Raw genomic sequence first — 14,012 nt, 5'->3', positions numbered from 1 at the left:
TTGCAATTACTATATATATATATATATACATAGTTTAAAAATATCCATATATACTGAATAAAATAAAAACGATATTTCGATATCTCGATATTTTTGTGCAAATTGCAATAACCTGAAAGAATTGTTAAAATATTTGAACGGGAAAAAATTAATACATATTTGGCAAGTATATTAATTTTATTACATATTATTACAATGAAGACTTAAGTATTATGATAACAATGAAGAATATATATTATTGTATATATGAATTACATATTATTACTAGCTGCTGTGCCCGCGACTTCGTCCGCGTGGGATTTAACAAAAAAGTTATTGTTCAGTTCGCAGTTATAAAAAAAAACTAAAATAAAAGTAGCCTAAGTTACACCTTATTACCCCAGCTATCTGCTAGTGAAAGTCCCGTCAAAATCGGTCCAACTTAATGAACATGTACGCACACGTTACACCATAGATTAGCATTAAATTCACACTTTGGTCTTTGATCACACTCAAATTTAGTCTAAAGAAACTACCCATAGACATGTTTTTTGGTTGCGTTCACAAACTACAGAGGGATATAGACAGCACTAATACTAAAACTCGCGCGCTCTGTTTTATATTCATTTACAGATAAAACGGACCATATGTTGCAATAAAAGTAGAATACATAATTCATTTAAAATATAATATAAAAATAATATAATATAGTTTAAAAAAAAATATCGACTTCGATATTCAAAAATAAATATCGATTATCGATATTTTGAAATTAAAAATATCGACGATATTTATCGATATTTTTTTGAAAAAATATCGATATTTCGTTATATCGATATTTGATGCTCTTCCCTAGTTACAGAAAACCTACAGGAAAACGATCGTAAACTGTGAATTTTTGTTAGGTATAATAGGTATTTATACCTACCCATAGAATAATTTGTTTTGACTAATTCATTTTATTTGGTGCAGATATCATTTTTAGTTAAATTTAGGAAAAAGAGAGTTCGCTAAACATAGCACAATAATTATAAAGGTTAGTGTTGCTTTTACTTTCTTGATTCTGTAAAAGTTGATGTTCTTAAAACTCAATAGTGTACAAGCATAATAATACAATATTTGTGCGTAGTAATCACGTAATTCAATTTAACGTCTCTAATTCTTAATGTAGGGTTTTTCTTGCGTAATCTACCTTTTACAAAACATCTTAATCTTAACAACAGATTTCCTTGTAGAAAACGAGGGAACTCATACTTTCAATCAAGATTTTTGTATTTTATTTCGCTTTACAATGACTACGGCTGCTAGACCAACTTTTGATCCTGCAAGAGGTGGCCAAGGACGTGGTGAAAAGGATTTGAGTGCAATATCTCGCCAATATTCTAGCAGAGATCTTCCAAGTCACACAAAGTTAAAGTACAGGTATTTAAAAAGCTAAACAGTTTATACGAATTTTCAGTGTGGTATTAAATATGCTTCTCAATTATTTTAATATTTTTAATGTTTATACAGAGAGCAAGGCCAAGGAACTACAGATGAACTACGTTCACGAGATTTTCGTAAAGAACTTGATGAAAGGGAAAAAGAAGTAAAAGGTCCTAATAGTCGAAGACAAGTAGAACCATCTGTGAAACGCTTGAAAATTGATCAAGTACCAGCTGCTAGTTTAGATGCTGATGATCCTCTTGAAGGAGACTCAACAGATTCTGATGATTCAGATGACGACACAGCTGCATTGCTAGCTGAATTGAATAAAATAAAAAAAGAACGTGCAATTGAACAGGCCAAAAAGGTAAGATTCAATTAAATTTGAAAACTATATAGACATTTAGATTTTCTAACGTGTGTCTAATATATGGGTAAGCTACTTTGATTTTTAAAATAGTATTAAATTAATTAACTTCAAATGTTGCTTTCTATTAAATAAAGAAGCAAAAAAAAAAAATACTTACATTAGTAAAGTTTATAAGTAAGGTTTATATCTCAAAATAATTTTGTTACAACTAGTCATTTTTTACTTGGCTTTTTTATTATAATACCTCTTGTTCTTCTTTTTTGCTTGTTAAATTCATAGAGATTTTTCAACTGTTATGTTAAATCAAATAAATTTGTTTCTGCTCAAAATACTGACAATCTCATATTTCTGCACTACAAAACGGCATTGTGATATTGTGTAATTTTGGAATCATAAATTGCATCAATATGTAGTTTTATTTTTTATTATGAATAATGTAACTTCTCTTGATATCTTTGGGGAGTTATGCTAATTTTAGTTTGAAAAATATCATTATCATTTTTTATGGGTGTTGCCTTATAACTTTTTACTGGGTTTACTAATTTTGATGTTTCTTTTTGCTGTGACTTTTCAGTTATCCCTAACAGTGCATATTTATTTGACTGTTTTATCAACTACCTACATCACATTACTTGTTGATGAAATTGAAGTCAGTTTTTTTTTGAACATTGCAAGTAAACAATTATTTAAATACAAATTGTTACTTTTTTTATAACAATTTCAATAAAACCAGATAATTCAGATAATTCAAACAGAAATTCTTAACAAGACTATTATTTTAAATATTTTGTATTTCTTTGTTAACTTCACTCACTTAATGTATACCGAAATACAGGCACATAAAATGAAAAATGCAATACAAGATGTACAAAGGCGATCTCTTCGCTAAATAGCGATTTCTTCCAGATAACCTTTGGGTACTGGACACGATACAGTAGCAGCGGTTAGAAGTGTGCACAAATTAAGGAGTAAAAATCAATGATATGACGACTTATATATATATATATATATATTTATGTCACTAGGTCGGCAAACAAGTGTACGGCTCACCTGATGGTAAGCGATTACCGTAGCTTATAGACGCCTACAACACCAGAAGCATCGCAAGCGCGTTGCCGACCCAATCCCCAATCCCCCCAGAAGCTCTGGTCACCTTACTCACCAACAGGAACACAATACTGCTTGAAAACAGTATTATTTTGCTGTGATCTTCTGTAAGGTCGAGGTACTACCCCAGTCGATCTGCTCCATATTTTGAGCAGGAAATTCCTGCTGTGCCCTACCTCAGTAAAAAACATGATAGACTTATATGATTATTTAAAATCATCGTGGTCTAATGTTAATAATTGATGATTTATTTATTGAATACTAGTTAAGTAATCCAAGCATAGTAGACATATTTTTAAATTGTTTTGAATTTTCCTAATCAAGTTATAATAAAAAAATACTATTAGTTTACTACAGAATATAGTTCAAATTTACTTTCAGTTCATTGTTTAATATTTCTCTTCTAGGAAGCTGAAAAGAAACAAGAGGAGGAAAGAATAAGAATGGAGAATATATTGTCTGGCAATCCACTTTTGAATTATTCCTCAGCAGGACAAAAGAATGACTTGAAGGTAAATTTTGTTGATTAACATTTGTTGTTATTTTTTTGCATCATCATAGTAACTGACCCAGCCACGCATTGCTGTGGATCAGTAATTATAATAGATTGAATCAATTTTTTACTAATTCTTTTGATACAATCAAATTAATATTTATCGGAATCAAATAAACATGAAAATTCAGATGAAAAATTATGTGAAGCCTAATTGTTCGTGATATGATTGGTCAAAGTACTATGAGCACTAAATATATGTAAATTCTATATTCAAACGCGCTATTTATAATTTAGAAATAGAAATACGCCGCCACCTACCGGATATCTGTGCAACTTGGATGCCAAACCGCCATCTTATAAAGAAATAGAAATACGGCGTCATCTACCGGATATCGGTGCAAATTAGATGCCAAAGCTCCATCTATTAGGATTTTATAGAACTAGCTTATAAACACACAACACATATGAGTTCACGCTATTTTTGGTGCGAAATTGTGGAGGCCTATGCCCAGCAGTGAACTGCGATAGGCTGAAGTGGAAGTCGTATAATAAACATTTAATTTGCAATAAGAAATATTGAGATCAATAATTGGGATAAAAAGTACCCTATCTCCCAAGTTGAACCAAATTGCAGTTGCTTACGAAATTTTATTAAAATTGGTTTCAGTAGTTTCGGATTTTATCGCTAACATACATCGTGACACGAAATTTTTATCATCATCATCATCATCATCATTACAGCCTATACAAATATATATATATATATATATATATATATATATATATATAGATTAGCTGATCTGGTGAACTTCGTACGGCCATATTTTTTTAATTTTGAACTAAAAATATCATGGTCATTAATCGGAATAAAATACCGCCCATATGTTAAGTTGGACAAAGCTAAACATACCTGTGCAAAATTTCATTAAAATCGGTCCAGTAGTTTCGGAGATTAGCTCGGATATACAAGGATCATATATGAGTATATTGATATTCAAAATAATTTCTAAATATAAACAGCTAGTTTAAAATAAGAAAAGTGTGTGTCAGCTCCGACGCACGACTGGAGTTAACTCCTTCAGATGGACTGTCTAAATAGGCACAAAAGAGGCTGACTAGTCTAAAAAAAGATTAATACCATATCAAATGGTAAATAAACGAATTATATAACGCCATCAAGATGCGGTTATTAGAAAAGGTCGTAACGCCATCTATCGCAACCCTATTTGGTTCCAATAGATGGCGTTAACAAAAAACGTAGACTATGCTTTGCATCGAATTATGGGGTTTTGGGGGTGGAGGGCGGAGGGTGGAGAAGGAGCTACACTAGGTTACACTGCCATCATTCGAAAACCAATGGTTATGGAGATGGTTATGTTATTAGGATATCCATGGTTCCGAAGTGGTACCGGGGGTAGCGTCGACCCCCACCCAAAATCCCGATATTCGATGTTTCTTAATCTAAAGGTTTACCAAAACGTAACGAGGTCATTCGTTCAGTAGATTTTACGCGTCATATTTTTTTATTCTACTCGTAAACTCCAAAATGATAAAATGAAACACTTGTTATATTTGTTTCCTTTTCCACAGGTAAAACGACGCTGGGATGATGATGTCGTGTTTAAAAATTGTGCACGTTCTGAACCTGAAAAAAAGCCAAATACATTTATTAATGACTCCTTGCGCTCAGAATTCCATAAGAAGTTTATGGAAAAATATGTGAAATAAGTAGGATAAACCAAGTAGATAATATTGTGTACATACAATGAAAATAAGTGTATTTAAGATTTTTTATTTTTATTTTATTGATTTGAATTTGTGATTAACCTTAATAAACATTTAAGTACCTATATATTATATTGTCTTATTTCAGTCACTTTTTAGATAAAACATCTAACAATATGTTAGTGACTTCAACTAAATACAAATTTTAATTTTTGCAACATCTTGAGCCCTGTAAGTTGAATATCATTACGTATTATGTAGTTTGCGCAATTTTCAGTTTTACGCAAGAGATTCCTCCGCACAGATGATGTTTGACTTGAGGTCAGACTGTGTGTATCCATCATCACAAGGCATCTAATGACAATCGTTAACCCTTTAACCGCCATGCAATAATTCGCGTGAAGTGCCTGTAGCGCCAGCAACCTTTAGGTACAATTTTGCATAGTGTTGTAAAGTATAGTTATCGATAAACAAAGTAATGAAAGAAATAAAAAAATTACAAAATTTTAATCAAAGGTTTAATTTTTTTATTAAGTATAGTACTGCACATTAATTAATCTTCAAACATACGTGAATCAGTCTTTAAACATGCTTAATCAGTCTTGATTGTTATCTATACATGTAATAAAATGGTAGGAAAGTCAAAACTGTGCATTGAATATTTTTTTTAAAGAATACTTGGGGTGTGATCTACAATCGATACCGAAGCCAAAAATATAGTTTTTAGAATTTTTGTCTGTTTGTCTGTATGTATGTCCGGGATAAACTCAAAAAGTAGTGCATGGATTTACTTCAAATTTGGCACGAATATTATTAAGAAGTCGGGTCAACATATAGGCTACATATTATCATGCTATCATCTACTAGGAACGAGCAGTGAACCTTTATTTCCTCAACGCATTCTCTGTATGTATGTCCGGGATAAACTTAAAAGTATTGCATGGATTTACTTCAAATTTGGCACGAATATTATTAAGAAGTCGGGTCAACATATAGGCTACATATTATCATGCTATCGCCTACCGGGAACGAGCAGTGAACCTTTATTTCCTCGACGCATTCTGTAACAACGTGTAATCTAACGACGCATATTTGAACTTTGTCGTTATTATGTTAATAACCATGCTATATAAGCTAGCTTCACACTATAAAAATCACGCAATATAAGTAACTAAGCCGATAAACAATTAAATGAATATAAGTAGACAAGACAATTTTAAAGCAGCGCCATCTATGAGATTTTTCTGGTATGATATTCGGAAATGTCAAGAAGAAACGGTACCTGGTCATCTACCCCACGCGTCTCTTTTGGTGGTCTCAAGTTCCCTGCTGGGGCCTTCGTCTCTTCCCCTGAAGCCTTTATTCTCGGCTGCGGAGTGGATGCCGCCGCAGGTTCAGAACGGGCCGGCCTGGCCGCCCGCCTCCTGCGTTTGGTCTTCTTCTTTCTGGCTTTCTTTTTCCCTCCGGTTTTCGCTTGTGCTCCTCCTGCTGCTCCAGCCTGGTGCTGGGCTCTGTCGGTAGGAGGGTTGGCGGGCGGAATCAGTGTAGTAGGGGCCCTGGGCTCCGTCGAGGGGGGCTCCGCAGGTCCCTCTTCCTGTGGAGCCTCTCCCGACCCCTCAGTAAGGGTAATCGGCTGCTCCAGTTTTTGCCCAGCACCTGAACGCCTTGGTTGCGGCGCTGGTGCCGGCGGCGGGTTCACGTCGACCAGTACGCCTTCCTGTTGGCGCGCAACGGGGCGAGGCGGAGCCAGCGAGATGCCTCTCTTCCTCGCTTCTCTTTTAAAGACCGTGCACCTTCGGTCTTTTGCGGTGTGCGCCTTGCTACAGTTGGCGCAAGTCGGAGGCTGTTCGAGTGGTCTGGGGCAGTCCCTGGCCAAGTGCTCGCCGGCGCAGCGAACACACTTGATCGGCCTATGACAGTTGGCCGACGCATGGCCAAAGGCTTGGCAGCGGTGACATTGAGGGGGCGCCTTGTTGCCCCGCCACGCCTCAATCGTTAACCCGGGCATGTAAAGGAGTTCGTGTACTCCGTACAGCTGGCTGAGCTCATCCACGCTCATGTGCGCCAGCTGCACGAAGTAGGTGCATCCATGCCTGCCCCTAGTGGGTGGTATACACTTGGCCCGCTCTGCCGGGAATCCCAGCTCCTGCAGGGCTTTCAGCACCTCCTCGGGCGGCGTATCATACGGCAGTCCCCTGATGGCCACCTTCGACGGCAGTTCCGAAGCCGGGCTGTAGCAGAACCAGGATATTGACCGGTCCTGCTTCATGGCCTCCTCTAAGTAGCGCTGCACCACCCTAAACTCTTCTGGAGAGCTGGGCAGGAACCGCACTCCCTTCCCCATAGGTCGTGCATTTGGGGCACGTCCAAGCCTCTTTTTAATCTCCCCGAAGTGCCGAGTCCAATTCGGTAGGCACTCTGCCGTGATCGGGGGGCAACCCGACCGGGGGGGCTTGGTGGTGGCAGTGGTGGCAGTGGTACAAGCTTGCGGTGGTTGCACCGATTGGGTCCTTGGTGATGCCGGAGTGGCGGCGGCCGCTGCGTACGAGACCGCCGATGGCCCGGCTTGGGGAGATGGTACTTGAGGTGGGTCCGTATCAACCGCCATGGAGGGCAAGGCCGCATAGCTAGTTGAGTCGCGCGGCCATGACGGTTCGCGCGAACCCCTCGGCTGAAGCGAGCCACGCTCCAGACAGGGTGGGGATTGCGGCGGGTCTACATGCGCTATGGCAAGCGCTTCGCCGGCGGCATTCCTTAAGAGGGGAGAATCGCAGTCCGGCGAGTCGAGACGCGGACGCTTGTCGTCCTCCTCTTCGGTTCTCGGCGAGGATTCTTCTGACCGAGACCGCTTCGCCCCTTCTGCGCTCGCCGTAGGCTCAGCTACGGCGGCTGCGAAGTTCGCGGCAGCGTCTCCAGAGGCTCCCTCGGCCGGTCGGTCCGCGTAGGTTATCCTAATCCGGGGGCGGGGTGCGGGGGGAGGTGCGACGGGTTCGATCGTATGGTCGAAGATGTCGCGGCGAACGACGGAACGCGGTATACCAGACCGTCCGCCTCTCCTGGTCCGCTGTTCAAGGGGAGGGGGTGGTTCCCCCCCCATAGACATGATTTAAGGGGTTGTCCGAATTGCACCGACGTCCCTGACGCTTCCGGTTATTCCGGTGACCCTCAGCGCGTGCCACCCAGCCAGGTGAGACCCCTAGGGGAGGCCCAGCTTAGGCGCCCGCGAGCGGGTACCAGTTTAACCCTCCGCGCCTGGTAATCACGACCTTCGGATCCTCGATGTATTCCTGTGTCCTGCAGGAATCTTTGCTTATCAAAGATGTGCAGGAACACTCTGCATCCACATCCACGCGGGGACGGTGCACCGCGCAACAACACCGGCCGCTTCCTCAAGTGAAGTCGGGGGACTCCACGAGTACAACTGGCACCGGGGGGCTGCGGGGGGCGGTGTAAACGCGAGGGGGATACTAGCGTCTGCAGAAAAGTCACTCAGAACACGACTATAATGAGAACTTTTTTACAGAAACGCTGGTACCAGTGCCAGACACCAAGGAACTGGTCAAGATATTCGTTGAGGCACTAGGTAACATCCTAGTAGCCTATTCGCAAGGACTCGATATTATACCTGCAATCTCAGCTGGAATGGCCGCACTAACACGGTTACATTCCAGCTGAGAATCATCTATTGGAACCCAGGCGGCATCAGGGGGCACGTTCGGGAGCTCACGTTGTTCGCCCAGTCGCAGAACGCACACGTGATTCTCCTGGGCGAGACCAAGCTCTCGAATGACGTCGAGCTCCGAGTCCCCAACTTCTATGTGTACCGGCGCGATGAAGTCTCTCCCCGGGGATACCCATATAGGGGTACGGCAGCCCTGGTGCGGAGGGACATCGTGCACGAAGACCTGGCACACTCACCCTTTGTCAGCATACGCACACAAGGGGTTCGAGTGTGTGCCGGAGGGGATGAGGAGCTAATCCTGTATGCCGCCTACAAGCCACCCGGACTACCCTTCTGCAGCGCGGATGTCCAGACGCTGTTTACCTCGCAGGCGCCTTCCATAATCGCGGGGGACCTTAACGCGAAGCATACGGCGTGGGGCTCTCGCGTGATCAACCCGGCGGGGAGGTGCCTGCTGGAGGACAGCGAGCGGCACGGCTACGGCGTAGTGGGCCCAGGAGCGCCTACTCACGTGCCCACAGCCGCTAGCCATCGGTCGGACGTGCTGGACATCGTGCTGCATAAGGGGATTAAACACCATTTAGATGTCGAGGTCATCTATGATCTCGACACCCAACACCATCCTATACTGATCGCGCTCACCCTCCAGCAAAGTGCCCTGGTACCCAGAAGACCACGGTCGCGGACTAACTGGGACCGCTTTACCAGGGCACTCACAGGGCTGGAGTTTGCGGTCCCTGCTTCGACTGATGCCGAAGTCGAAGGGGCGCTACAAAACATCACCGGAGCCATCAAAACGGCCCTCGACGAGGCCACCACAGCTCAACCCGCGCCATCGATCAGCAGGGACCAACTGCCTGTCTCGCTTCGCGAGAAATTACGCAAGAAGAGGCAGTTGCGCAAACTCTGGGCACGCTCCAGGTGCCCGAGGGTGAAGCGCGACCTTAATCGCCTTGCAGAGGAGGTGTCTCGTGCGCTCGTGGCTCTCGATGTGTGTGACTGGGAGGACACCATCGATCGAGCATCCGAGCACGACACGAATCTATACACCCTCTGCAAGAAACTTACCGGACGTGACCTGCCTGTTTACCCGCTCATGGATAGAGCGGGTAACAGAAGATACTCCGCCAGAGATAGAGCAGAAATCCTGGCGGAGTATATGGAAGACCAGTTCTCCCCCAACGCGCCGAATACGACGGATGCAAATGTCGTCCGCCATCACGCGGCAGTCCACGAAACGGTGGAAAGGTTCCTGTCGGGCCCCATCCCGGAGCTCCAGGGAGGCGACCTCATCTCCCTGTCTGAGCTCAGGAAGGCGGTTGCCCGCCTACCTAAGCGGAAGGCCGCGGGACCCGACGGCATACCAACTGCCGCGCTGATGCAGCTGCCTACCTGATGCCTCGCAGCGCTCGCGAAGGCATTCAACGGGATACTCCAGACCGGACACTTCCCCGTCGTGTGGAAGACCGGGAAGATCGTGGTTCTACCCAAGGCGGGGAAGGACCGCCGACACCCGGGAAGCTACCGGCCCATTACGCTACTCTCGCACATCGCCAAGCTGTTCGAGCGACTGCTGCTGCGGAGACTCGCGCCGCATCTGCCCATGCGCGAGGAGCAGTTCGGCTTCCGCAGCAGCCACTCGACGTCGCTCCAGCTGGCGAGGGTCCTTAACCACTTGGCCAGTGAGCTCAACAACCGGCACTGCACGGTCGGGGTCTTTCTCGACATGGAGAAGGCCTTCGACCGTGTATGGCACGCCGGGCTCCTGGCCAAGTTGATAGCCACGACAGCACCGCCCGCGTATGTGCGAGTGGTAGCGTCGTTCCTGGAAGGCCGGAGCTTCTTCGTCTCGGTGGACGGGGTGGATTCCCAGCCACGCCCAATCCGAGCTGGAGTACCCCAAGGCAGCTGTCTGTCGCCGCGGCTCTACGCGGCGTACACGGACGACATCCCCACCCTCCGCAATCACTTGCGTGAGGGGGAGGAGGACGTGCTGTTGGCCCTGTATGCGGACGACAGCGCGTTCTTTGCATCGTCGTATCACCAGATCGTCGCCACCAACAGAATGCAGCGTCTGCTGGACTTGCTACCGGAGTGGCTGGACAGGTGGAGGATGGCCGTCAACGTTGGGAAGACGGCCGCTCTACTCACCGGCGGCTCCAGGCCGCTGCGTCAGCTGAAACTCCGAGGCCAGGACGTAGAGTGGAGGACCTCAGTTAGGTATCTGGGGGTCGACATCGACCGGAGACTGCGCATGGTTCCCACGGTCAATCGTGCGGTGAGCCATGCAGCGGCAGCCCGGTCGAAACTCCATTCCGTCTGGTCATCAAGACTACCCCTCAGAACCAAACTGATGGTCTACGGTGCCTACGTCCGCTCGCGCCTGACGTATGCGGCCCCGGCCTGGTACGCTCTCTGCTCGGCGCACCAGGCCAGAAGATTGCAAGTCCAGCAGAACCGTTGCCTGCGCCTGATCGCAGGAGCTCCGTGGTACGTCAAGAATGACGTACTCCATAGAGACACCAGGACGCCCACCGTGGAGGAGTACGTGCGCCGACTGGCGCGCGCCATGTTTGCTCGCGCGGACAAAGGCGCGTGCGTACACCTCCACGGAATCGCCCCTCTACACGCTAGACCACCAGAAGGGCGTCCACTGCCACGCGAGCTCCTGCAACCACCGCCGAGCCGACCCAGCGCGGACAGTGGTGGCGACGATCCGGGCGACGCGGGGGAGGACATCCCGATATAGTAGAGAACCTTAATAAGGAATTACCTAAATGAGACGATGACCCCAAGGGCACTGCGACCCTGGCCCAATAGGGCCGAAAGGACATGATCCCGGAGGCGAAGCCCCGGAGAAGAAAGCCCGGGTAAAGAGGGTAACCTCGAGGCCCGTACCCGGACAGACCTTCGGGCCTGTCAGGAAGACCCGCACACACAGAAGAAACGGGTAAATGAATGTTATTTTAAAAGGTATAATCGTAGTTATTTTTGGTGCTGTATAGCGTTCACGCAGACGACGTCGCGGGCAGCAGCTAGTTTCTTCATAAAAAATAAATACTCTGGAGATGGACACGGGCTGAAAGTCTTGATTTTGTGTTAATTTCTGTTAAGTCTTTTGCACGAGCATTGCGTATTATAATTATGTTTGCAGGCAAACGGAGAAAAACCAACTTCAATTATATCGACAAGTAGGACAACGTAAGTAGACGAAAAAATACTCGAGTAAATACGCACTATCAAAGATTACTCCAAAAGTTGTAATCAGATCTCAATGAAATTTAAATGTGACCACATGATAAGCATCGGCTTTCGATTAAATTAAAAATCATCAAAATCGGTACACCCAGTAATAAGTTATGCGGATTTATGAGTTTCCCTCGATTTCTCTAGGATCCCATCATCAGATCCCGGTTTCCTTATCGTGATACTAAACTAGGGATATCTTCTTTCCAACAAAAAAATAATTATCAAATTCGGTACATCCAGTAGAAAGTTATGCGGTATAATACAACGTAGGTCGACGAAAACCTCCTTCTTTTTTTGAAGTCGGTTAAAAATGATGTTCATACACCTATGACAGACACGGAAAAAAAATTCCCTACCGATTCAATATCACTCTCCGTTGAATTGCCACTACTACAAATAGCATTGCTTGATTTCTGAAATATATCTCATTTTGAGTGAATGTTAAATTATTATGAGAAATAAAGTTCTTAAATCCTATATTTATTAGTTCTTCATCGTCGTATAATCACCGTTTCTCACTGCAAAATAAATTTAAATAAAACAATTTAGTAAAAGATATAATTATCTCTTCGTCAATATCAAATTCTTCGTCTGACACAAATTCGTCATCGTCATCACCTTCTAGAATTCGTATTAATTCTTCAGAAGTCATCATGGTAAATTTCAATTTTAAAAACATGAACGTAAAACTAACTCACTACTCATCACAAAAACACGCCCAACACTAATGGAAAATTCCATACGATTGTGACGTCATGAGCGGTCGTGTTTATCCGACACAGGCGCTGGCTATGTACTGGCTATACTGGCGTAAAGGACTCAGTCTAGGGATGTGAATTAGCATTTATAGTTGTCCGTAGAAAAATAACTAAATCGCTAATTTCTTACAAGATATAGATTTACACAGAGCAAAAACAACACGTTAACGTTATTAAATAACAATTAAATACTTAATGTACTTTTTTATTCAGTAACTTGGTATTTAATATATTATTTTTGTTTATGAATATTCTATATCTTATAAATTCTAACATTATGTCTCGTCACTACTGTCGGATAAATACGACAGAGGCGTTAGAAGTCAATACACTTTCTCCGGGATAATATTAGTAAATTTACCTTAATTAAAATAGTATTTTATTTTGTTTTTGGATATAGTAAATCTGAATTGTTACACTAATTAAAAGGTTGAATAGATAAACTTTCGAAAAAAAATGTATTTTAGGCTAAAACATCATAATACGTTTAGAAATTGAATATATAATACACAGGGTTTTGCGTCGGATAAATCCGACTCAGGCGGAATGAGCCCGAAAGTTTTTGTCGGATAAATCCGATCCGATCGGATAAATCAGGCGGTGAAAGGGTTAATTGTCAAATCCAGCCATCGTACACTGTCACGGACACAGCTTACGCATCGTTTTCAATTACATTACTGAAATGTGTGGTTATCAAACCGGTAAATTAGAAAATACCTAAATTTTTACACACAAAAATTTGCGACGACTTTAAAACATTTTCTTTCATATTTAGTCTCAAAAAGATTAATGATTAAATCAACTCATCAAACTTATCTTACAGTTTAATGGCAGGATTAATGGCTCCCAAGTTGAAAGACATTGCAACTCAATGGTGACACATGGACTTTGATTTAAACATAATTCAATAGTGTTTTTTCACATAAAGTTTTAACTATACATACGTACTTATGTGTTCGCTTTTGTGTACCAAGTTGAGTAGTTTATAGTGCTTGGTCTCTTTATACATTCCCTTAGTAAATTGAAATAATATTGCTTCGTAGATGTACACAATCTCTTATATTTTCACAACTTCACTCCACAAAACCGTTAAATGAAATGTCCTTTTTTTAATAGGTACCTATTTAATACTACTAGTTGTCGCCCAGTGTTCTTAATGCGACCAAAATTAATTTAAACTATAACTTTGGACATTATTAAGGTTCTCTTGTCAAGGACTAC

General features: G+C 43.1%; 1 protein-coding gene across 2 annotated transcripts; it reads left to right on the top strand.

Moving 5' to 3' along the window:
- Positions 1-822: 822 nt before the first annotated feature.
- On the top strand, positions 823-5,229 carry LOC123669144 (protein CWC15 homolog). Of its 2 annotated transcripts, none has more exons than XM_045602775.1 (5): positions 823-1,015; positions 1,215-1,401; positions 1,492-1,771; positions 3,289-3,393; positions 4,968-5,229. In XM_045602775.1, exons 2-5 carry the CDS (start codon positions 1,271-1,273, stop codon positions 5,103-5,105), a joined length of 654 nt encoding a protein of 217 aa, XP_045458731.1. In that variant the 5' UTR covers positions 823-1,015; positions 1,215-1,270; the 3' UTR covers positions 5,106-5,229. The 2 variants fall into 2 exon arrangements, with proteins under 2 accessions (XP_045458731.1, XP_045458732.1); XM_045602776.1 differs by having other exon boundaries at positions 1,203-1,401.
- Positions 5,230-14,012: the final 8,783 nt, after the last annotated feature.

This window comes from Melitaea cinxia, chromosome 3 (assembly GCF_905220565.1).
Source record: "Melitaea cinxia chromosome 3, ilMelCinx1.1, whole genome shotgun sequence".
NCBI classification, from domain to species: Eukaryota; Metazoa; Arthropoda; class Insecta; order Lepidoptera; family Nymphalidae; genus Melitaea; species Melitaea cinxia.
The sequence above is the reverse complement of the archived record's forward strand: the minus strand, read 5'-3'. Positions and strand labels throughout refer to the sequence as shown.